Source organism: Schistocerca piceifrons, chromosome 8 (assembly GCF_021461385.2).
Source record: "Schistocerca piceifrons isolate TAMUIC-IGC-003096 chromosome 8, iqSchPice1.1, whole genome shotgun sequence".
NCBI classification, from domain to species: Eukaryota; Metazoa; Arthropoda; class Insecta; order Orthoptera; family Acrididae; genus Schistocerca; species Schistocerca piceifrons.
The window spans coordinates 272,358,320-272,385,079 of NC_060145.1; the positions used below are offsets into that span (position 1 = coordinate 272,358,320).

The 26,760-nt window shown below is 40.7% G+C and overlaps 1 protein-coding gene across 1 annotated transcript; it reads left to right on the plus strand.

Moving 5' to 3' along the window:
• The first annotated feature begins 10,904 nt into the window (after positions 1 to 10,904).
• Positions 10,905 to 25,240, plus strand: LOC124711585. Its single transcript, XM_047241733.1, has 3 exons — positions 10,905 to 11,056; positions 11,293 to 11,379; positions 23,148 to 25,240. Exons 1-3 carry the CDS (start codon positions 11,024 to 11,026, stop codon positions 23,337 to 23,339), a joined length of 312 nt encoding a protein of 103 aa, XP_047097689.1. The 5' UTR covers positions 10,905 to 11,023; the 3' UTR covers positions 23,340 to 25,240.
• Positions 25,241 to 26,760: the final 1,520 nt, after the last annotated feature.

Sequence of the window (26,760 nt, forward strand, 5' to 3'; positions counted from 1 at the left end):
TAAACAGCCACTGGACCTGTGAATTTCCTTTATACCACTAAAAAATGTTGTCTTCAGTCCACAGACTGGTTTGATGCAGCTCTCCAAGCTACTCTATCCCGTGCAACCTTCATCTCCCGGTACCTACTGCAACCTACAACATTCTGAATCTGTTTAGGTATACATCTCTTGGTCTCCCTCTACGATTTTTACCCTCCACGCTGCCCTCCAATACTAAATTGGTACTCCCTTGGTGCCTCAGAATATGCCGTACCAACCGATCGCTTCGTCTAGTCAAGTTGTGCACAAATTTTTCTTCTCTCCAATTCTATTCAATACCTCCTCATTAGTTATGTGATCTACCCATCTAATCTTCAGCATTCTTCTGTAGCACCACATTTCGAAAGCTTCTATTCTCTTCTTGTCTAAACTATTGATCGTCCACGTTTCACTTGCATGCATGGCTACACTCCATACAAACACTTTCAGAAACGACTTCCTGACACTTAAATCTACACCCAATGTTAACAAATTTCTCTTCTTCAGAACGCTTTCCTTGCCATTGCCAGTCTATATTTGATATCCTCTCTACTTCGACCATCATTAGTTATTTTGCTCCCCAAATCAGCAAAACTCCTTTACCACTTTTAAGTGTCTCATTTCCTAATCTAATTCCCTCAGCATCACCCGACTTAATTCGACTACGTTCCACTATCCTCATTTTGCTTTTGTTGATGTTCATCTTGTATCCTCCTTTCAAGACTCTGTCCATTCCGTTGAGCTGCTCTTCCAAGTCCTTTGCTGTCTCTGACAGAATTACAATGTCATCGGTGAACCTTAAAGTTTTCATTTCTTTTCCATGGATTTTAATATCTAATCCGAATTTTTCTTTTGTTTCCTTTACTGCTTGCTCAATATACAGATTGAATAACATCGGGGATAGGCTACAACCCTGTTTCACTCCCTTCCCAACCACTGCTTCCCTTTCATGTCCCTCGTCTCTTAACTGCCATCTGGTTTCTGCACAAATTGTAAATAGCCTTTCACTCTCCCGCCACCTTCAGAATTTGAAAGAGAGTATTTCAGTCAACATTGTCAAAAGATTTCTCTAAGTCTACAAATGCTAGAAATGTAGGTTTGCCTCTCCTTAATCTATCTTCTAAGAGAAGTCGTAGGATCGGTATTGCCTCACGTGCTCCAATATTTCTACGGAATCTAAAGCGATCTTCCCCGCGGTCAGCTTCTACCAGTTTTTCCATTCGTCTGTAAATAATTCGTGTCAGTATTTTGCAGCTTATGAAACTGATAGTTCGGTAATTTTCACATCTGTCAACACCTGCTTTCTTTGGGATTGAAATTATTATTTTCTTCTTGAAGTCTGAGGGTATTTCGCTTGTCTCATACATCTTGCTCACCAGATGGTAGAATTTTGTCAGGGCCGGCTCTCCCAAGGCTGTCAGTAGTCTAAATAGCGAACTGTAATTGGCACTGACACCACGATTCCGCTGAACTGAGGAAAGTTGTACCGATCTAAGCATACCGCACCGCAATACTAAATGACATGTCGCACTGTACCGAGTACTTGCAAGATGGATCGAGCAAAGCCAAGAGGGGCTGAGCCTCTGCCTGCACATTCCCTGCACAAGAGGCTTGCGTGCAGACTGTCATGCCTTGGCCGGCCCTGCCTTCTCATTTAGTGATACTACAGAAAACCTAAATCTGCATGGTCGGACAGAGATTTGAACCTCCGTCCTCCCGGACACAGTGCCGTATCACTGTGCCACATCGCTCAGTTTGTATGAGGAGCACTGAACCTGTGCGGCGGTAGGGGCACTTTGTCGCGATTTACGATTTTTTATTTTTGAAGAGGATGTGTTTGCAATCGCCGTTCCTACCATCGGTTTAACTCGTAGTACGCGTCCTTAGCTTTATTTTCAAATAAAATTAGGGCCGTAGCATCATTTGGCTTTTACTCTTTCAGAGTACATTTCATCTTCAGATTAGATGTCTCACACGTTGAAGTTGATTGTCACACGTTATTTAGGTACGAAAAGTGAATTATTTATTCAAAAAAAAAATTATTGAGAATATAAAAATCAAAGTTATTTTGATAAGTCACTAATACATATTTAAGACAAATTTAGGCACTAAAATAGTAATTTAAACAAATATTAAAGAGAATGCTCTATATAAGCCCAGTCTCTTTCGAATTCACATTCACAGTTTTCGCATGTATGGAAATTATTTGATCTTGGCGTAAATAGTTCGTCGGTCCATTTCTTACTTTCTGTATGCTCTCTACCGTAAGCAACAATTTTCGTGTGGCTTTTGCACTGAAGCAATGTCAGTTTCGGCCAGATTCCAAATTTTGTGAAGTTTCTTTACTATGAATGAGAAAACATGAGGAACTGTAGTAATATTTTACAATATTATTTTACAAACCAGTTTTGACTATTACGCCATCATCAGTTACAAAGATAGATATGTCTGATTGTGATATTTTTGTGGGATAAAAGACTTTAAAATAGTGCAAGTACAGAGTATTTCATGTGGTTCCAAAGATAAAAATTGTTAATGCCTAATTTAGGACTTAAACGAGAGGGACTATTTTAATATACATGTAATGTAAAAATATTTAGGTTAGATAAACTTCGTGACACACTAAATAATGAATCACATGACAAATTAAAATTGTTCTCAGAGGAAAGCTAAGGTAAACAATATGGAGTAAAATATGGCTGAACAACATAATCTTGTCCTTAAAAGGTCCAATGTTATAAGCTAAATATATCAAACAAGATTGAATAGGTACATGAAACAACTGTAATTATACAAAGTAAGATTTTAACAGACCAAGTGAAACTGAAATTTCAGTTAGTGTAACGTAGTTTGCATTTTACTGAAATAATCCTTCTCGTTTTAGTCCTAATCAGCCATTAACAATTGTCATATTTGCAAACTATCTGTTATACTCTAGTTGCACAACCTCAAAATCTTTGATCACACAAAAATTTGTCACACACAGTTATCTTTGTACCTGATGATGGCAGAACAGCCGACAGCCCGCTTTGTAAAATAATTAATATTATAGACTGTCACACCAGTGTCGTGTGTTTTTTCATTCATAATGTATGAAATATTCTGCCAACAACAGACGGAACAGTGAGTTAGTGAAATTTACGTCCCTATTTTGCGAAAGGTTCACAGTCGGGAGTATCACAAGTCCTCCTTGCGTAAGACATTGCAGAGATTTTCTGGATTGAATCCCAGACACAGGAATACAGTTCAGTGAACAGGTGTCTTATGCCACCATCTCTTCTTCCATTGCCGCCAAACAGTGGCAATGGCATTTTTTTCCGCCATGGCTCTAAGTCGAGCTCCACCATTCTAGCATCTTCGGCTTCACAACAGGGTATGCGACTTTTGTCACATGAATGTTTCGTCTTCGAAACAGTGAAGCATATCCGCTACATATGTGAATAAATATTAACAAGAATGGTTAATTATATCTCTGATAGTATTCCTCTCTTTTTGTCTTCTGCTTTCCCACTGATTTGCTCTTATACGCCGTATCCTGCAATACTATGCCAGTATTTCTATTCTTTGTCTAAGCCAACATTTTCTTTCAACTGTCTCCTTTTTGTAAAGGTTTCCTATAAACTTCTCTCCGCCTTGTGTTTTATTCACTACCCTTGCATCTTGATTATCTGGGTAGTATTCAGATTCGTGAGTGAATAGGAACTAATGTAATTTTCTATCTAGTGAGAGATCTAACTCGCACTTTTTACACGTGGTACATCGAGAGACATGGTTAGTGGTAACCAGATATTCAAAGATTTCGACAACTCGAGAGGATAAAACATATCGACGTCTACCAAGGAAAATATGTTCACAGGGGATAATAAGCCAGGATGGAGGATCAGAAACGAAAGTAAACGTAACTTCTAGTAAGCCCCTAGGCAGTCTAAAAGGACATGTACTGACTATACAATAGCGATATAGAAGATACTATTCACTCAGTTTTGAGCTTCTAACCAGTCGTCGTTATTACGCTCGAAGATATTTCGAATGACCATCTGCCATTCACTTTCAGGCGAGCATCGAATACTGAACAATACTTTTTTTCTCAATTGTGTTTTCACTCCCCACGAAGGGCGGGCTAGTAGCAGATAAAATCACACTTCAGCTAAAGGTTTCACACATTTAATAGACGTTTTAAAATATATAAAAGGGGATGAAAATAAATGCTGTTTTTTAAAAATATATTTTGGTTGACCATTTTTTGCGATTTTCTGGAAATTTTATTATTTTTAAAACGTTTTAGATGATTAGTTAAAATTCAATCACTGATGGTAATAATACTGCTATGGTATAATGGAGAAACTGATAGTGCATGTGTTTGTGATGAAGGTAGAATCATCAGAATGACTATATGGCGTAATGGAACCCAGGTAGCTACTGAGTCACTGAATGGAAGGTAGGGGGAGGGAGGAAACTGGAAGGATGGTATGAGGAGGAGCATTGTGACTAGGGCTGGAAAGAAAGGTGTATCTCAGATTTCATCATTGGGTGGAGGGACTTGTTTAAATTTCCCACAGACTTGGATGGATAAAACGTGGTGTATGGAAAATGGAATATGAATTTAGCAGTGCAGTAGGGTGCCTAGATTGGTGGTTGGTAACGGGTTTTGCAGTTGATGCACTGGATTCAGAAGTGCTCCAAGAAGCGAAGGAGGTGTAGGAAGTGGATGAGTTGGTACAGGATGCGAGTTGGGGAAGATAGGTGGACGTGGAAAGTGCGGTAAGGGTGCACGTCTTTCCAAGATTTCAAGGGGTTTGTAGAATTTGAGGTAGTCGGAGATCCGGGAAAAGCTGAAATAGGTTAGGACGAGGGAAATTAGGGATTTATAAATGAGGATAATAGTAGGTTATAGACCCCATGTCTGGCTTGTTAGTAGTTTTAGTGGGTTTTCTTCTTCCTAATTATTGGTGAGGAAATACGCATTCCATGTCAGTTTTGTGTCAATTGCTAGTTCTAAATATTTCACCATATTAGTCAGAGGGATAGATTGGTTGTATATGGAAATGTGGAAACCTGAACTACAGAAACATCAAGTGTTGCACCTGAAAATGTGGGTTTAATTGGAGCTCTTCTCATATTAGACAGCTCGGCCAGGAGATTCAAGCAGCTTGGAGGGAGGCATGGCAGAGTCAGGGGGTATAGTGGGTATCTGGGTAAGGGGAGTTATCAGCACACTGCAGGAGATAGGTGGTGGATCGTGGATGCGAATGTCTGCGGTGTACAGGATATAAAGGAGAGCTGTGGTTGAGTGTAACATAGTAAATACACTGAAGCGCCAAAGAAACTGGTATAGACACGCGCATTCAAATACAGAGATACGTAAATAGGCAGAATACGGCGCTACGGTCGGCAAGCCGATATAAGACTAAAAGTCTTACTGCTGATACAATGGCAGGTTATCAAGATTTAAATGAATTTGAACTTGGTGTTATAGTCGGCGCACGGGCGATGGGACACAGCATCTCCGAGGTAGCTATGAAGTGGGGTTTTTCCCGTGCGACAGATTCAAGAGTGTACCGTGAATATCGGAAATCCAGTAAAACATCAAATATCTGATATCTTTGCGGCCGGAAACTGCATGAACGGGATCAACGACGACTGAAGAGAATCGTTCAACGTGACCGAAGTGCAACCCTTCCGTAAACTGGTGCAGATTTCGGTAGTAGACCATCAACAAATGTCAGCGTGCGAACCATTCAACGAAACATCATCGATATTGTCTTCCGGAGCCGAAGGCTCCCTCGAGTACGGTTGATGACTGCACTACACAAAGCTTTACGCCTCGTCTGGGCCTGTCAACACCGACATTGGACTATTGATGACTGGAAACATGTTGTCTGGTCGGACGAGTCTCGTTTCAAATTGTACTGAGCGGATGGACGTGTACGGTTATGGTGACAACCTCATGAATCCGTGGACCCTGCAAGTCAGCAGGGGACTGTTCAAGCTGGTGGAGGCTTTGTAATAGCGTGGGGCGCATGCAGTTGGAGGGATATAGGACCCCTGATATTTCTAGATATGACTCTGACGGTTGACATGTCTGTAAGCATCCTGTCTGATGACATGCATACATTGTGCATGTCGACGGTCTTGGGCAATTCCAGCGGGACAGTGCGACACCCCACACGTCCAGAATTGCTACAGAGTGGCTCCAGAAACATTCTTCTGAGTTGAAACACTTCCGCTGGCCACCAAACACACCAGACTTGAACATTATTGAGCAAATCTGGGATGCCTTGCAACGTACTGTTCAGAAGAGAAGTCCTGCCCCTCGTACTCTTACGGATTTATGGACAAACCTGCAAGATGCATGTTGTCTATTCCCTCCAGCAGTGCTTCAGGCATTAGTCGAGTCCATGCCACGTCGTGTTGCGTCACTTCTGCATGCTCGTGTGGGCTCTACACGATGTGAGGCAGTGTACCAGTTTCTTTGGCTCTTCAGTGTAGGATGATGGTGAATGAAAAGTGATGTAAGTTGGAATTAATTAAATCGGACTGCATATGTTTGTAACTTGAAGAGCAATGTCAGTCAAGGGTTTTTTGGATATCAAGGGAGATAAATGTGGCGGATTGTCGCATCAAGGTGGGTAAGGTAAAGAAGTTATTAGTTGATAGGAACACTGGGATGAAATCCGTACTAACCGTTGGGAATGAGGTGTGTTACGAGGTGCTGATGGACTCATTGTGTAAGGATGATTAAAAAGCTTTTACTAGCTGTGTGCCCGACTGTACTTTCTGTGCCGGTGTTCTCCCTTTTTCTGTTCTAAGCGCAAATGGTCCATGGGAAGAACGATTGCTGGTAAGTCTCTGAGGGAACTCGAATCTCTTTAATTTTATCTTAATGGCCTTTTCACGAGAGATACGTAGGACGATGACTTTTCTAAGAAGAAACAGTCTTGGAACTTCAACATCAAATCAAACCATAACGCAGAACGCGTTTGTCCGACATCTGTCACTGGAATTGGGTGAGCATCTCGGTGATGTTTTCGTGTTTACTAAATGAGTCTGTAACGACACAGGCTGCTCTTCTTCGGATCTTCTCTTTCTTCCATCAATCCTATCTGGTATGGATCCCAGACATTACAGACTGACGAGCAGTATTCCGGTATTGGTTGAACGAAACGTTTGTAAGGCAGGTCGAAAGGATGAGGTCTGCAAGAGTGGTTTATCAGGTTTTAGGAAGACATGATTTCGTTTTAGGAAGACATGACTTCGTTTTAGGAAGACATGACTTCCTTTTAGGAAGACTTGACTTCGACATTTTTCACTGCTCTGGGTAACGACCTGTGCAGAGATGGTATAGTAAAGGATGGCATGGATTTCGTAGTAGACTCTGGGACATTCCTTGCGGTGCCGGTAGGTAATTTCAGCATGACCGAGAGCTGGTTTTTGCTTTTTAGCAAGTGTTTTTGTCATGTCTTCAGTGATTATTAGTGTTTGGTCCTGTTAGTAGAATGTGCGTAAGTGCTGGAAGTATAGTGCAAGAGGTGAGATAGCTTATTTCTATACATTCATACGTATGGGAGCCCATCAGAGTTGAAATCATGTAGGGTGGTGAAAGTGTCTTCCAGGCAGGATGCAAAGTGATTGTATTTGATGAAGTGTCAGGATGGGATACGTGGGAGTGTGGCTTTTTTAGAGAGCCTAGGGAATGCTTTACAATATTTTGTGGAGTTTGTAGGTATTTAGTGCATGCCATGAGACAGTCCTGATGATGAACTTGGGACTGCAAACCTGAGCAAAGAATGCCAAAAAGTACTAGTACGGTCAGATGCTTTCTACCTTGCTGGTGACTGTAACGCTGAAAAACCTCTTCTGGAACGCAGTCGACAAGCAAACCTTTAAATACCTCGCGAGACATTACAAGGGTAACTGCCCATCGCAACACCCTCAGAGTCAATGGTAAGATGGCCCAGTCGATAACCCGTCAAAAACTGAACACAGGTCAAGCATAAAAACAAGGTGTACTGAACTATAAAAAAAATAAAAAATAAAAAGAGTGAATGGTTCAAGCTAACAAGGGAACCTACCCATCGCACCCCCCTCAGATTTAGTTATAAGTTGGCACAGTGGATAGGCCTTGAAAAACTGAACACAGATAAATTGAGAAAACAGGGAGAAGTTGTGTGGAACTATGAAAAAAATAAGCAAAATATACAAACTGAGTAGCCCATGCGCAAGATAGGTAACATCAAGGACAATGTGAGCTCAGGAGTGCCGTGGTCCCGTGGTTAGCGTGAGCAGCTGCGGAACGAGAGGTCCTTGATTCAAGTCTTCTCTCGAGTGAAAAGTTTAATTTTTTGTTTTCAGACATTTGTCAAAGTTCAGGCACTCACACATAATCAACTGCGCTCTCCGAAATTCCAGGACATGTTCAGATTTGCTTGGACATATGCAGGATTTGACAGTCTACACACGGAAAAATTTGAAAACGTTAAAAACGTATGTTTTGACAGAGCACAGGGAAAACTGTGCGACTGCGAAACTGTTGCATTCATTTGTTGCAGTTTATGTGACAAACTCTTATTTTTTCATAACTTTTTTCAGAGTGTTTATCACATACACAAGAAAACCTAAATCGGGCAAGGTAGAAAAATCTTTTTACCCATTCGCCAAGTGTACAAGTTAGGTGGGTCGACAACATATTCCTGTCATGTGACGCACGTGGCGTCACCAGTGTCGAATAGAATATATCAGATGTGTTTTCCTGTGGAGGAATCGCTTGACCTATGACCTTGCGATCAAATGTTTTCGGTTCCCATTGGAGAGGCACGTCCTTTCGTCTACTAATCGCTCGGTTTTGCGGTGCGGTCACAAAATACAGACACTAAACTTATTACAGAGACGTCAATGAACGAACGGGCAGATCATAACTTTGCGAAAATAAAGAAAGTAAACTTTTCACTCGAGGGAAGACATGAATCAAGGATCTCTCGTTCCACAGCTGCTCACGTTAACCACGGGACCACTGCGCTCCTGAGCTCACGCTATCCTTGATGTTGCCTATCATGCGCATGGACTACTCAGTTTGCATATTTTGCTTATTTTTTTCATAGTTCCATACAACTTCTTCCTGTTTTCTCGATTGATCTGTGTTCAGTTTTTCAAGGCCTATCCACTGTGCCAACTTATAACTGAATCTGAGGGGGGAGCGATGGGGAGGTTCCCTTGTAAGAAGTGCAATATTGAGAGAAGCTGAACCGTAGCGGTGTATTCGTTAACTGGTCATGGCGTTGCACTCTGGCACAGTCGACCCGTGTTAAAAAGCACAATGAAAAGAATAACTCTAGCTGCATACAGTCGTTGATATAAGTCAACGTGGACAGTTTAAATTGTGTGCCCCGGCCGGGACTCGAACCCAGGATCTCCTGCTTACATGCCAGACGCTCTATCCATACTTTTTTTCTTGTTCGGTATTGTTCGTTGCATTTTGTCTTGGCGGACGTCACAAGACATCCGTTAAAGTTGATCGTTGATTCCTTTACTCAGTTTTTTTATTATTACAGAGAGAGAGCAGCCCGCTGACCGAATACGCTGAGTTACCGTGCCGGCTGTCCAGCTGAGCCACCGAGGACGCAGAGGATAGTGTGACTGCAGGGACTTATCTCTGGCACACCTCCCGTGAGACCCACATTCTCAACTTATTGGTCCGCAGTATATTCATAGTGCCCCTGCCCGTTATACTCATTACTCGCGGCTTTTGCCGATTCCCGTAAGAGTTCGGGCACTGTTTGTGCATTCACACAGAAGAAGAAGGTCAAATGGCCGGTTACCATATATATATATATATATATATATACGTGTTAAAAAGTGCCTCGTGCCATTTTTTATTTTTTTCACAACATTATGAACTGTCCGTCTGGTCATTGAAACTTTTGTTCTCTTTCTGTAGTCTTGACATTTGTCATACTATACATTGGTTATAGAATATGAGTCACGTAAGAATACGTACCGTCGATAAGTAAATGTGATGAACAGCGAGAGCAGGTGAGATGCCACATAGACGTCTCACAGAAATGAAAACAACAAATAAACGATCGTGAACAATGTTACAACAAAGGAATTCAAGAGTCGAAACTTCCAAAACGGGACGGAGCTTCAAAAACGTTAAAAACATTGGCTGCGTCGATAAGAGAATCCTATCATATGGCACACGTACTGTCACTGATGCCGTGTATGACACACCAGACTTGTTTCCGGTGGAGAATTCGGTTGACTTGTCGCCTTGTCATCTAACTTTTGCGGTCCCCCGTTTCGGCTGCTAATAGACTAGTTGTGCAGAATCAACTGTCATTATAGGTTCCTACCTTACACCTCACTGTTGCGAAGGGACTTTACACCACAACAGAGATAAATTTGAATACAGCGAACTGGGTAGCAACATATACAAACAAATTTGTAACAAAAAATAATGTCTGCATATACTTATTTGTTTATGATCCGTGTGTGGGTTTTGACGATGTTCATACAGTGTTTATTCTCAACGGATGGATAAATAAATAAAATAAATGTTATTTACAGGGTGTGCAGTAAATATGTGATGTAGAGCAGTCCTATTAGGTTGTATGGAGATATTGATAGTGGAACCAACGGAAAAGTCGGAAACATTTTCTTTCAGTAAAAAAACTACCCTTATGTTCTGTACATTGCGCAGCGAAAGATTGACATAGGTCAAAGGTCACGCGCCCCTTTTGTTTGCAGCCTCGGCCGCCTGGTGCGCTGCCTTTAATCGATAATGCGTTTTTCGCGATAGCTCGCAGTTTCGAGGGCAAGTTATCGCAGAGAGTCGATGACTACGGGCGGTTGGCTCTAACTAAATTGATTTCTGCAGGGGCGGTCGGCTGGAGCGATCGCCCGCTCTTCAAATGTACAAATAAGTAACAAAAAATTTGACGCATATCTGGGGAGAGCGTAGTAAGACGCAACACTCCTGCTGTAAAACAAAAGTAAACGTGACATAGTTATGGAGAAGACAGCGGATCAACTAGAAGTCACAGTGAGTCTGCGGCATTCTGTGTTGCCCTGTTGTTGCTTTCCGTTCTGTTATTTTTTACCGTCCGTTTCTTTTTAATTTAGGTGTGGGCTGAAAAGCGGAGCCTGTTTGTTTTATTTCCTCCTCTTTACACATCCCTACTTCAAAATAAATTATTGAAAGCAAGTTAAGTCGTGAATTTAATGCACGTCATTGACCATAGTTTCGTTTATGTTTTCCCTCTTTTTAATTGCCTGCAGGTCCAAAAAGCTGACACAAAGCTGGACCTGATTGCATGGAAGCTTGAGAAATGCGAGAAAGAGTTGTTTCATTTGGACGGCACTGAGGTAGGCCCAGAGTGCCATTTTCGCTAGCTGTCTTATTTCTCATGAATTTTAATTTGCGCTATTAGAATACGCCTGCAGTGTAAAGTGCTCTTCTAACGTTCTTCCATTTCTTCCACTCTGTGGGTTACGGCTTTTGGGAGGCATTTTTCTCATTTTGTGCATTGTCACACTTGGGGTGCAAAGTATTACCGGTACCGTAACTCGTGGTTGCCCCAATGCCAAAGGCCAAGTAGTCGGACATAGGTGCGGCAATTGCGCTCCTGATGTAGAGAGATCTGTAATTTAGATTTCATTTTAAAATTAAAACCACTGCTTCTGATCATTTGTGTCTGTACCACAATACTTAAAAGAAGCATGTTTTTTGAAAGTGATGCTCTTGTAATTCCTGCTACTGGACAGTAAATCTCTAGCTCTTGCAGGGAGAGTAATTCTGATTTATTTTCTCCTACGAATTAGTGGGCTACTAGCACCTATTATCTGGACTGATTTTTGGTCGATTATAAGCGTTCACAATAATGGGAGGTTTGTAGTAATGAAACTTTGGCATATTTCATGGAAGTTGCTGCTGACTTATATTCAGCAAGCCCACTTTAGAGAATAAAATTGGAGAAAGCAGACAAGACACTCTTGAATTTCATGTGCGCCAGAGTCTGCAGGTAAAAGAGTGTTGCAGGCAAACGAAGAATGAGGCACGAAATGATTTGTAGTCCTTAATACATTCCAGACTGTGGGATACACCATTTACTAATAAATATCATGCAAGAACACATGAAAATTTGACACTAATAGCCTATTCAAGTAAATAAATGAATTTTGGGCTTATCTAGAAGACGGCTTTTGCACTTCGTTGTTTTGCACTTTGTTGTTTAGCGTATCTTGTATTTCACAGGTTCTAAAGATTCTGCTATTAAATGGATGCAATGAGGGGAGTCTAGAGTGTTTCATTTGGAAATGGTTGTTTTGACATGTTTCATTGTCTCGCATAACATTTGTGAATAGTACATTACCAAAGAGCAAAAATATCGGTAGCATAGCCTGAGGTCTGGGTAAGGTTGGAAGGTGACAATTTGGTTGTTAGTCAGTGAAGCCAACTAATGTGACTGAGGATTAAAGATTGTGGTAAATGGTTTGATCTGTAGTTTAGACTAATACTGAGTTAATTTCCCTTTATCTTATAAACACAAAAACTGCTAGATAAATGCAGAAAGCCTATATTAGATAACACAGAAACCTCTGAATAATATTATGGTGTATTGTATACATAAAACATGGAAAATGCAACTCGAATGTGAACCCAGTGATTTTGTTGAGTATGTTGAACTGTATGTTGAAATTTTGTTTCTAATTCTACAACTGTCAGTAGAAGTGGTGATAAATTGCATTGACTGATTCTATTGACATGGAACTTCCATCTTGTGCTACACTGTTATTTACGTTGTACAAAATGTGGGTGCAAAATTGCATTGATATCCTGTGAGGAAATATAAGAAGAAAGTGACATACTGGCTCAGATTGCAATGCCTGTGTAGAGGAGTGGGAGGGGATACTAATAATAGAGGAAAACTACTTGTTGCTGATTCATAATTCAGTGCACATATTTTAGGGTTTTCAAGGGCAAGGCTATATGTTTTCTCACACAGATGCATAAATTGTTGGTATGTATTTCGTATTCTGCAGATTGCTACTGGGCATGTGAGAGTAAAATAATAATAATAATAAAAAAAAGACCTTATGCCTTTATATTACCTCCAGTTTTTTTCTTCAAACTTTTTTTTATATTACATCAATCAAGACTAAAGGAACAATACATAATTATTTTCTGTTTTACTAAGCTAACTTGTATCAAATATGTACAGATGTAAGAGAACTGACCATTAGGTATAGCCAATAGGGTACGGTAGTGCATTTGTTAAGGCATTGGCCTCAGGTTAGGAAAGAAAGAAGGAAGGAAGGAGGGTCATGCTCTGGCTGGTCATTCTGAATCAGGTTTACCTAAATCGCATAAGGCAAATGCCAGTATGGTTCCTTAAACTAGACCATTGCCAACCAAACATTCTGTTCTGTTCTGTTCTCCTCATTAGATATTTACGTATATATATATATATATATATATATATATATATATATATATATATAAATACAAAGATGAGGTGACTTACCGAACAAAAACGCTGGCAGGTCGATAGACCACAAACAAACACAAACATACACACAAAATTCAAGCTTTCGCAACAAATTGTTGCCTCATCAGGAAAGAGGGAAGGAGAGGGGAAGACGAAAGGAAGTGGGTTTTAAAGGAGAGGGTAAGGAGTCATTCCAATCCCGGGAGCGGAAAGACTTACCTTAGGGGGAAAAAAGGACAGGTATACACTCGCACACACGCACATATCCATCCACACATACAGACACAAGAAATATGTCTGCTTGTGTCTGTATGTGTGGATGGATATGTGCGTGTGTGCGAGTGTATACCTGTCCTTTTTTCCCCCTAAGGTAAGTCTTTCCGCTCCCGGGATTGGAATGACTCCTTACCCTCTCCTTTAAAACCCACTTCCTTTCGTCTTCCCCTCTCCTTCCCTCTTTCCTGATGAGGCAACAATTTGTTGCGAAAGCTTGAATTTTGTGTGTATGTTTGTGTTTGTTTGTGGTCTATCGACCTGCCAGCGTTTTTGTTCGGTAAGTCACCTCATCTTTGTATTTATATATAATTTTTCCCACGTGGAATGTTTCCTTCCATTATATATATATATATATATATATATATGTGTGTGTGTGTGTGTGTGTGTGTGTGTGTGTGTGTGTGTGTGTAGGTGACTGATGTGTAACTTGTATTAAGCTGGCATATCCATATTCTGTTATATGATCCTTGGACATATAAATTGCTAAAATTAAATCTCCCAATTCATGAAATGTACTAAAATTAGTTGAACAGTCACTGTAATCAAAATGACAGATTTCAGTTTTTATTTTTATCTGTGGTTCATGAGCATTAAATTTCCTTATTACTCTGTGATTGTGCACTTTCTTGGTATTTGACAAGGTTTGTAGAATGTTCATTCCTCTGGTAAGATGTTCTTAATTTTCTATTCTATGTAATAGATCTTTGTTCCACAATCTGTGTCACATTCTAATGTTTAATCACCATTTATGATTTTCAACAGGGAAAAATCAATTGTCAAAGATACTTCATTCCTCAATCTTGCTTTTATTTGTTTCTGTTACTCTGCTTACCTAACAGCAGAACTTCTTCACTGATGCTGCTTGTTTTTCCTATGTTCAGTATTTAAGATGATGATATTTCAAAAAATTTATGTTGCTTACACATTTCTTCCATGTTTGTCACAATACTCTTCATTGAGTTGTTCCTACATTCTGTTTAATATTTGCAGATTTTCTTTAATTTTATGAAGAATTAAAATGCCACCAGCAAGCAACAACACTGACACCCATTTCCCTAACAATTACGATTCCTAACAGTTTCCCCCCACTTCATTACTTTCTCAATGTATATGCTTGTCAGTGATTCAGTTATTTTCGCAGCTTCCTTCCTTCTGCCTGAATATGGGGTTTAACTGGAAAATAAGTTCCATAGAGCTGTTACTAGAAAGCAAACATTTATTTGGTAACATGTATAGGAAGGGATAAGCGATCATTGAGATACTTTTCAACATGCAGTGTGTTTCACAATTCACGTGAGACACATCTAGAGGCTTTAGAGGGGACTTAATGGATCAAGTTTTACATACGAGCCCATATCCAGTAGCATTGTGTAATGACACTTCAGAGTGTTGAAGTTGTAGATGCCGACACCTGTCAATGTATGTATATGCAGAGTGATTGTGTGGTGATGTTACAAACTTTCAAGGATGATGGAGATGGATAAATGTATCATTCTGAGGTAAGGGTCCCTGGATCAGAAGCGAAAGAGTTGAAAGTTATAAGCGAAAATCATTCTGATACCTCTTACAGTGGAATGCTTGTATGGGTGCTGTTGTTGCTACAATTGTAGGGTAGGCAACATTCTGAGGTGGTAGCATGGACCAAAACAAGAAAAAAGGTCTAGTAAACATGGGCTCTAAAATGCATACCTGCGTAGTTATGAGCACTTGTTCATCTTCATTAGTGTGAAGCACATCTCGTCTATTGAGCAAGTGCTCATAGCCATTAAGCTATGCATTTTAGAGCCCATGTTTACTGGACCTTTTTCCTTGTTTTAGTCCACGCTACCACCTCGGAATGTTGCCTACCCTGCAATGTTAGCAACAACAGTACTGGTACATGTATTCTACTGTCAGAGGTATCAGAATGATTTCCACTTGTAACTTTCAACTTGTTCATTTCAAAACCAGAGACCCTTACCTCAGATTCTTACATTAACCTTTTTCCATCATCCTTGAAAATTTATATCCCCATCATGGGATCACCCTGTCTATACAGTGATTTACAGGCACCTATAAATTAGACGCTCTGTAGCGTAGTTGGGTGACATTTCCGGACATGGGTTCCTATGTAAAACTCGATCTATCAAGTCCATTCTAAAACCTCTATAAGTGTTTAACATGGATTGTGAAACACCCTGAGAAATTTCATATAATGGTATCAACTTTTTTATGTCGTAGAAGCCTGCCAACTGGGATTGGCATCAGTGCCTGCACTTAATCACTACAAGAGCTATTGAATTCACAGGAAAGAAAATACATGTAACCAAGAGGATTAATATTTGGACACTTTCCAGGACAACTGCAGAAAATGTGTTCACCTGTCAATGACCTTTTTTGTGGATTGACACTGTTTGTAAGATGCAGAAACTGATGTGCACAATGTTCTGGGGTGCAAATCTTCAAATACTGCATAAATTGGGTAGAAATTAAGAACTGGGGTCACTCAACACATTTTGTGTCACTTTTGTGTTGGGAGATGTTATTTCCATCCTACAGTCCACACTCCCCCCCCCCCGCCCCCCCCCCCCCCAAATTCTATCTTCCCTGCTACTCAAATAACTGCTGACCATTGCACTGCACATTTTCACAGTAATGGACAGGTGGAGATGGTTGCCACTTACTGGTTACAATCCCAAGTAACACACAAACACGAAAGTTAATCGCACCATATGACTAGTGCCTTGGTTTAGATGTTACGCTTGAGTTGAGAAGACATTGTAAGCCAGAGCCATTGACTCTTTAGCTTTTGAGTTGTTAATACTGACATTAGAAGCTGGCGGTACATCTGCCAGTATATGATGTTTGTCCCCACACATGTGAAATTGCTCATAAAAGTGAAATGACTGGAATACAGGATGGGTATACAGGCAATCATTGTTATTGATGAGTATCATCTGTGTGCATCCCTAAATGCTAATGCAAAGTTTATGTATTGTCAAATGCTTTTTCCTGCATGGTGATCGCTGAAATGTAATTCGAACTGTCTCTAAGGTGAGTGTTATTCACCTACCAGTTTCATTAGTATATGTAACAATGATGTAGTCAGGTGTGTATCTGGCACCAACAAGGCCTTATTAGCTGAGTCTATAACTCCATATGGCAAAATAAGATCCTTGACACTGACAACTTTGTTGCCAGCTTCCAGCTGCCAAGTGCAAAAAGATGCTGGCAGTATTGATGCCAGGTGACTGACATAAGTGCCTGTAAAGCTGTGCCAAAACTGACTTGTTATAGAAAGAAAAACAAAATCACATTTTGTGAGTGGTAATGGCAGGCATGTGAAACAGTGATGCCAAGCCCACTTAATCTGTAAGGACTCTTCTTTCACCATGAGGACTACTACCAAGCTCTTGATCATGAGAGGATAAGAAAATTTTGCTCACTTGAAGATTGTGCCTGAGTAACCAGTGAGATTGCTCATGGAAGTGTAGAAAGCTCACTACCAACAGAACTCAATATGTGCTTGCAAGCTGAATTCACCATAGAATTAAATCTGATTTCATCTAAATGGAAGTAAGTACAGTTCTAAGGAAGATTATAGTTTCACATCATGTTGACAATAATATAATTGCACACAAGTTTTGAGTGAGCAAAGATGTTGATGTAAGTCTTCCATAGTCTTTTTCAGCAGATTTAGGTATGATAGAAAATTTATTGATGCTTAGCCCAGGCTCTTATCACTCTTCTTAAATGCAAATCCATTGTGTTAATGACAGTGCCATTTCTCTCAGTTTTAAGAAAAATAAGTATTTCCTCATACTTTTAAAATATTTGCTCCAACTCATGGTAGTGCCCTGCCCTTTAAAGCCTCCTTTGCATGAACTGGCATAATCATACTATACAAGTTTATCGTGAAAAAGTGTTTATTGCCTGCTATAGCTTGAGGAGCACATTACACTGACAGAAAATGTTATAAATAAGAGAAACCTGCTTCTGCAGCAAACACAAGTGTGATCTAGCTTAATAATGTTGCATGTAAACATACCAGCTGGTACAGTTGAAGTGAGAATCCTAGTGTTTGTGAGCATAGTTGACACAGTGGAAAAATTTCTGTGATTACGGAGGACACTGTGGACTCATACTAAGCTTTACAATCTGCATTCAATAATGCTGCTAGCTGTACCAGAAGTGTGACATAATAGCTATAAAATTTGTAATAATTTTACAAGAAATTGATTATAATGTTATTTGCATTTGGAATTATTCATTTTTCTAAAAAATGGATAGAACATATGTTGAAAGTTTTAATTACATTCGGTAATTATCTATCTTGTGTGAGTGATATGTATTTACCTCATTTGTGATATATAAAAACAACAATGATGTGACTTACCAAACGAAAGTGCTGGCACGTCGATAGACACACAAACATACACACAAAATTCAAGCTTTCGCAACCAACGGTTGCTTCGTCCGGAAAGAGGGAAGGAGAGGGAAAGACGAAAGGATGTGGGTTTTAAGGGAGAGGGTAAGGAGTCATTCCAATCCCGGGAGCGAAAATACTTACCTTAGGGGGAAAAAAGGACAGGTATACACTCGCGCATACACACACACACATATCCATCTGCACATACAGACACAAGCAGACATTTGTAAAGGCAAAGAGTTTGGGCAGAGATGTAAGTCGAGGCGGAAGTACAGAGGCAAAGATCTTGTTGAATGACAGGTGAGGTATGAGCGGCGGCAACTTGAAATTAGCGGAGGTTGAGGCCTGGTGGGTAACGAGAAGAGAGGATGTACTGAAGGGCAAGTTCCCATCTCCGGAGTTCTGACAGGTTGAGTGGGAAGTATCCAGATAACCCGGATGGTGTAACACTGTGCCAAGATGTGCTGGCCATGCACCAAGGCATGTTTAGCCACAGGGTGATCCTCATTACCAACTAACATTATCTGCCTGTGTCCATTCATGCAAATGGACAGTTTGTTGCTGGTCATTCCCACATAGAAAGCTTCACAGTGTAGGCAGGTCAGTTGGTAAATCATGTGGGTGCTTTCACATGTGGCTCTGCCTTTGATCGTGTACACCTTCCGGGTTACAGTAGTGAAGTAGGTGGTGGTGGGAGGGTGCAAGGGACAGGTTTTACACCGGCGGCTGTTACAAGGGTAGGAGCCAGAGGGTAGGGAAGGTGGTTTGGGGATTTCATAAGGATGAACCAAGAGGTTACGAAGGTTAGGTGGTTGGCGGATAGACACTCTTGGTGGAGTGGGGAGGATTTCATGAAGGATGGACCTCATTTCAGGGCAGGATTTGAGGAAGTCGTATCCCTGCTGGAGAGCCACATTCAGAGTCGGATCCAGTCCCGGAAAGTATCCTGTCACAAGTGGGCCACTTTTGGGGTTCTTCTGTGGGAAGTTCTGGGTTTGAGGGGATGAGGAGGTGGCTCTGGTAATTTGCTTCTGTACCAGGTCGGGAGGGTAGTTGCGGGATGTGAAAGCTGTTTTCAGGTTGTTGGTGTAATGGTTCAGGGATTCCGGACTGGAGGAGATTCGAAACTTCCTGGCGGATTAAAACTGTGTGCCCGACTGAGACTCGGACTCGGGACCTTTGCCTTTCACGGGTAAGTGCTCTACCAACAGAGCTACCGAAGCACGACTCACGCCCGGTACTCACAGCTTTACTTCTGCCAGTACCTTGTCTCCTACCTTCCAAACTTTACCGAAGCTCTCCTGCGAGAGCTTCTGTAAAGTTTGGAGTAGGATTAGGATCATTTTTCTTTGTGGCAAAGTGATATTCCTAATGATCCAACTCCCCAAGACACTATCCAAATTGAACCCTGCCTGGAACAGTTCCGTCCTCCATCACAGCGGGACCCACCTCCTCTTCCTCAAAATCACCCTCTCCAAACCTTCCAGGTATTTCTCACTTCCAGCCTTGCCTCTCAATCCTTCTTAAAAAACCTTAATCCTACTCCAACATCATCACTGCTGAAGCCCAGGCTATCTGTGATCTGGAGGCTGACCGATCCATCGTCATTCTTCCGGCAGACAAGGCTTCCACGACCGTGGTACTTGATCGTCTGGAGTATGTGGCTGAGGGACTGTGTCAGATTTCTGACAACACTACATACAAAGTTTGTCAAGGTAATCCCATTCCTGATGTCCAGGCGGAGCCTCAAGGAATCCTCAGAACCTTAGGCCCCCTACAAAACCTTTCACCTGACTCCATCAACCTCCTGACCCCACCGATACCCAGCACCCCTACCTTCTACCTTCTTCCTAAAATTCACAAACCCAATCAGCCCGGCCACCCCATTGTAGCTGGTTACCAAGCCCCCACAGAACATATCTCTGCCTACGTAGATCAACACCTTCAACCCATTACATGCAGTCTCCCATCCTTCATCAAAGACACCAACCACTTTCTCGAACGCCTGGAATCCTTACCCAATGTGTTACCACCGGTAACCATCCTTGTAACCATTGATGCCACTTCCTTATACACAAATATTCCGCACGTCCAGGGCCTCGCTGCGATGGAGCACTTCCTTTCACGCCGATCACCTGCCACCCTACCTAAAACCTCTTTCCTCATTACCTTCGCCAGCTTCATCCTGACTCACAACTTCTTCACTTTCGAAGGCTAGACATACCAACAATTAAAGGGAACAGCCATGGGTACCAGGATGGCCCCTTGTACGCCAACCTATTTGTGGGTCGCTTAGAGGAAGCCTTCTTGGTTACCCAGGCCTGCCAACCCAAAGTTTGGTACAGATTTATTGATGACATCTTCATGATCTGGACTCAGAGTGAAGAAGAACTCCAGAATTTCCTCTCCAACCTCAACTCCTTTGGTTCCATCAGATTCACCTGGTCCTACTCCAAATCCCATGCCACTTCCCTTGACGTTGTCCTCCATCTGCCCAATGGCCAGCTTCACACGTCCGTCCACATCAAACCCACCAACAAGCAACAGTACCTCCATTATGACAGCTGCCACCCATTCCACATCAAACGGTCCCTTCCCTACAGCCTAGGTCTTTGTGGCAAATGAATCTGCTCCAGTCCGGAATCCCTGAACCATTACACCAACAACCTGAAAACAGCTTTCGCATCCCGCAACTACCCTCCCGACCTGGTACAGAAGCAAATTACCAGAGCCACCTCCTCATCCCCTCAAACCCAGAACCTCCCACAGAAGAACCCCAAAAGTGGCCCACTTGTGACAGGATACTTTCCGGGACTGGATCCGACTCTGAATGTGGCTCTCCAGCAGGGATACGACTTCCTCAAATCCTGTCCCGAAATGAGATCCATCCTTCATGAATCCTCCCCACTCCACCAAGAGTGTCTTTCCGCCATCCACCTAACCTTCGTAACCTCTTGGTTCATCCCTATGAAATCCCCAAACCACCTTCCCTACCCTCTGGCTCCTACCCTTGTAACCGCCGCCGGTGTAAAACCTGTCCCATGCACCCTCCCACCACCACCTACTTCAGTACTGTAACCCGGAATGTGCACACGATCAAAGGCAGAGCCACGTGTGAAACCACCCACGTGATTTACCAACTGACCTGCCTACACTGTGAAGCTTTCTATGTGGGAATGACCAGCAACAAACTGTCCATTTGCATGAATGGACACAGGCAGACAGTGTTTGTTGGTAATGAGGATCATCCTGTGGCTAAACATGCCTTGGTGCACGGCCAGCACATCTTGGCACAGTGTTACACCGTCCGGGTTATCTGGATACTTCCCACTAACACCATCCTGTCAGAACTTCGGAGATGGGAACTTGCCCTTCAGTATACCCTCTCTTCTCGTTACCCACCAGGCCTCAACCTCCGCTAATTTCAAGTTGCCACCGCTCATACCTCACCTGTCATTCAACAAGATCTTTGCCTCTGTACTTCCGCCTCGACTGACATCTCTGCCCAAACTCTTTGCCTCTACAAATGTCTGCTTGTCTGTGTATGTGCAGATGGATATGTGTGTGTGTGTGTGTGTGTGTGTGTGTGTGTGTGTGTGTGTGTGTGTGTGTGGGCGCGAGTGTATACCTGTCCTTTTTTCCCCCTAAGGTAAGTCTTTCTGCTCCCGGGATTGGAATGACTCCTTACCCTCTGCCTTAAAACCCACATCCTTTCGTCTTTCCTTCTCCTTCCCTCTTTCCTGACGAAGCAACCGTTGGTTGCAAAAGCTTGAATTTTGTGTATATGGTTGTGTTTGTTTGTGTGTCTATCGACGTGCCAGTGCTTTCGTTTGGTAAGTCACATCATCTTTGTTTTTAGATATATTTTTCCCACGTGGAATGTTTTCCTCTGTGATATATACATTTGTGTGGGGTTGTGGCTCAGTTTTATAAAATGTTGCAAGATACCAATTGTGCAGTGCTATCTTATGTACAGTTTTTTCCCATTGCCCAAATTTTTCAACCATATTGCCCTGTGGTTGACAAAGCGGAGTTGTGGTAGGAGCATTTTGTTCCCATAACAGTGATTCCTTAGGAATTTCATGATAGTTAAGAGCAAGGTGAAATGTTTTTGATCCATTGACGGAAGTTAAAATGCACTGGTTTTTAACATAGTCAATAACTCTGTGAACATTGTCCATTTTTTCTAGCCCTTATATTCCACCCCTGATGTGTAGTTTTGAGAATTTAGCAAAATGTGCATCTGCACCTGGTAGGACTTCATTGTCATCAAAACATTCACTAGCAATAGATATATTTTGGTATGTGGTCAGGTGGAATTCAAAGGGTGTTAAATCTGGTTAATAGTTTGGATGCTCTAACAATAAATGTTTCAAATTCTCCAGTGTTCCCATTACAAAAACACCTTTGTGGCATGTGCATTGTTCTCATCGAAGAGAATTTATTTATTTTGCCATATGCAACACTCAGATTGGTATTTTTAAATCCACCCGGTTCAGAAGACTTGTCATGTTGACCAGACATTGTTTTTACCTTTGCAAGATAATCAATACGAAGAATCCCCTTTACATTCCAGAAAACATCTGTGATAACCTTTCTAGCAGATGAAAAGTTTTCATTGGTTTTTACATTTTGAGATGTGTTCCACATGGATAATCCTCAGCAAAAATAACACAACTTTTCTATTTTTGTCTAGTTTACATTTTCTTGACAAATAATATTGTTTATATTTTTGTTGATGAATCATTTATGTATTAGATAAGTTATGTGTTATGTCTAACTTCTTTTTTATTATTCCTACAACTATTTGCCTTGAATTGTTAGTCAGTATTTTGTTGCAATTTAAGTTACAGGTCAGTGTGCCTTTGTGTATAGAAATAAATTTCTCATGTTATAGTGGGTGCTTTTTGATTTGAGACACTTAATTCCTGTTGTATAAAGTCATTCTGTTGTTCCAAAAGGTTTCAGTGATATCACTTCTACGAGGTGTTAACCAGGTGAAGGAGGAGTATGAGAATCTGAGAAGAGAAATATCAGAAGTGCAGCAGTTACAGAAGCAGTTGTCTGATTCTCTTAGATTGCAGCTGCGTCAGGTACAGGGTAGGTTTGGTTCGCTTCGTGAGCGTATAATCAAGAGTCAGCAAAATAACTGAAACTGTAATTCTATACTTCTTTCTTATTTTTTTATGACATGAAAGAACCTTTTTCAAATGATGTAATTGTAACATCTTCCACATGAGGGTTGCCATGTTCTCCATTGATAAATTTCGTATTTACAAATTCATGAAGACTGTCAACTTGGTGAGGGGAGTTTTCCAGATCTGAATTTTGAAGACTGTAAAAATTAATGGCACATTATTAGAAAACATTTACATTTTGTAACTATTATTGTTTTATATGACTATTCATAGACATCTGCAGCATTGCAAATTTTATTGAATACTCTGCAGATTACAAATACTACACAGCCATACCTATGATGAGTGTGTAGGAAGTGAAAATATGTGATACATATCTTGAGCCAGTTGGTTCACTTATTCTTTCTATAATGATGACAAAACCAATAAAAAAATTGTTTCTTTAAGTGTGAAGTGCAATAGCTTAGATATATTTATTTTGTTTCAATATTATTCGTATTTACAACTATGTCACAAATGTCTTAAAAATCATAAGGTATTTGATGTATGTATTTTCATGTTTTTGCTATGACATGTTTTTGATGTGATATGGAATTTCAAGGAATAGTAAACAATAGTTTGCCATGGTTCTATCATTACAAATAATTCCAAGACGACAGGTAGTCTGTTTTCTGTATGCATTTATGTACATTCTGTAAGCCACAGAAAACGTGAGTGCTATATTTTGTGTGCTTCATTTTAAAAACTCCATTAAGTTTGGAGAGATTCAGAATCATCATTCAAAAATTCTGTGTAACATTGCATGACTTAAATGTCATTATTTGTCTTATGTGAACTATTTATGCCTGTCAGCACTTGCTTTCTTGGAATTAGGATAATTACATTTTTCCTGTAGCCTACTCATAAGAATTAAAACAAAAATATCTTATTTTGTAGATAACTGTGTAACAACAAAAATGTGTTTCAGTTCAGTTAAAGTTTCAAAATGCTTATAAATATCAGTGGCATACACCATTACTGCTACCAATCTGGTCATCCTAACTGAATTCTTTCTGAGAGATTCATCATTAGAGGAATACCAAGAGACTCGGGTGCTGTAATTTCTGTAGAGAAATTCCTCTTCCTTTACTTGAATTAAAGTTCCCATGAGGCAGTTTGTGTGATAGGTGCAAATAAAGGATTGTGCAGATGCTAATCTGTTAATGCATGAACGGTCAAAATTTGTTATACGGTATCGGTGTTTTTGTAGCCAGGTGTCTTATTCTGATACCACTTGAGCAGAAACATTATTTTGAACCACATTCATTTCTTTCACTTGGATCACTGTAACAGTTTCTTCTCACAAAACTGGTTATCTTATTGATCACACTTGACACTGGATTAGCCTGTGCTAAATCTCCCAATGGTTTATTATTAATGAAGCTCTCATTTGTTTGTGTTGTCGGTGATTATTTAGTCTATTCTTTGAGGCCTTAATGTTGATTGTATTATTTGCAGATGTTTGGTTATTGCACAGCTTTGTAATGTCTCCATGACATAGTTCTGTCTCTTCTCTCTCTTAATGGTAACAATGAAGGAAGCATCTAATAGCTTGAGATTGCATATGAATCTGATGTGGTAGAGACTCATTGAAGTATTTATTCAACTCTCTTAAGTCCCTTGCCTCTCAGTGTCCTCTTGTGGAACACTATCTGTAAGGGGGTGTTAAATAGCTTGTTTTGTATGCAGTTAGGTAGGCACTCTAAGCTTCATTGAGGCTGAGGTTGGCGGTGTTTTTGTGTGGCTGTTCCATATGTCTCCAGATGGGCATCTGTGTGTCACACCTTATCAGTCAAGGTTTTGTGGTCTTCAGCTTAATATGCGCTTTTTAAAAACTGAATCTTTATCATGCTGTATGTTAGAACAGTCAGCTTTTTTTAAAACTAATTTAGTCATTTAGAAATCTCTAAACTATTTTTCTGCAATGTAAGTTGCACACTTGCCTTGGTTAACTTCCCCCTCCCCCCCCCCCCCCCTCCCTCTTGTAATAATTTGATTGTATATAAATCACGAGAGGCACGAAAGAAAGTAAAGGTAACAATGAACTGTATAATTGAGGTGTTGAGTCATTAGTAGATTCATAAAACAGTATTTAAAATGTTGCTAAACATTGGATGAAGATGACTGTCATCATTCTCATCTTTGGAGCTAACTAATGTAGCACAACTGCATATATACACAGATTCATGCATACACCTGCATGATTACGTAGCCTGAGGTGGATACATTGTTCTGGCACTGCAGATCAAATGGTGTGAGGGATTGTTGGAGTGGGTGAGGAGAAAGCTGGTGAGGAGGGGGTTTGGAGGGTTGGTAGGATTGGTGGTTGGCAGCTCAGGGGGAGAAGCAGCAAGTGCACCGAATAGAAAGTTTGCTGTGGATCAGGCAGGGCAAGCTGTACACAATTACGGTGAGCAGCAGACTGGACAGGAGATAGACTGGAAAGGAAACTGAGAGAATGGACTGAATGAAATGGGGACAGGGTAGCAACGGGTGGGGGAAAGTGGCCAGAAAACTTTGATGTCAGTGGATTTTCTCTCCTCCCACTCACCTTTCTTACCCCCTCAGCTGCTCCCACAAATACAACCCGTAACAGTTGAAGACATGAATAAGAGTCCCTGATCATTGTTTGCACTTTCTATTACAATGTTCCATCAAGATTGCAAATTTAATTTTGGTAATAACTAGTTGTAGATACTGACATCACCATCTTATAAAATATTAAATGAAAACCAGAACATTAGTACAAACTACAGTACATCATATGTTTTACCAGAACGAAATTTTTACTCTGCAGCTGAGTGTGCACTGATATGAAACTTCTTGGCAGATTAAAACCGTGTGCTGGACCGAGACTTGAACTCGAGACGTTTGCCTTTCACAGGCAAGTAGAGTACTTGCTTGTGAAAAGCAAATGTCCTGAGTTAGGGTCTTGGTCCGGTACACAGTTTTAATCTGCCAGTAAGTAACATATGTGTGGTTTGTGTTTCTAAGAATAGGTTGCATCCATGCTATAAGTAAGTGCCATGTGATAGCATGTCTGTGTTTTAAAAACAAGTAGTTGCCACTTATAGGTGGCATTGCTGGCAAGCTCACAAAATTGTCCTTATCATATGGTTAAAACAAGTATATGGTTGTAAAATCATTACCGTATAGAGAAATGAATATGAAAATGACCTATGTTATATGTTAAATTAATCTGACATATTTAAACTGTATATATGCAGTAGAGAGTTTCTGATGACAACATTCATCCAAGTTACAGCAAGTGGGGAAAGTTATTATTATTATTCTGGATTTACAATGTGAGTACATTTTTTCCAGCACCTATTCTAGATTACAGTAAGTCACTAATTATTGTTCTCCACTCTTCTCTATTTGTCCATAAATCTTCAGG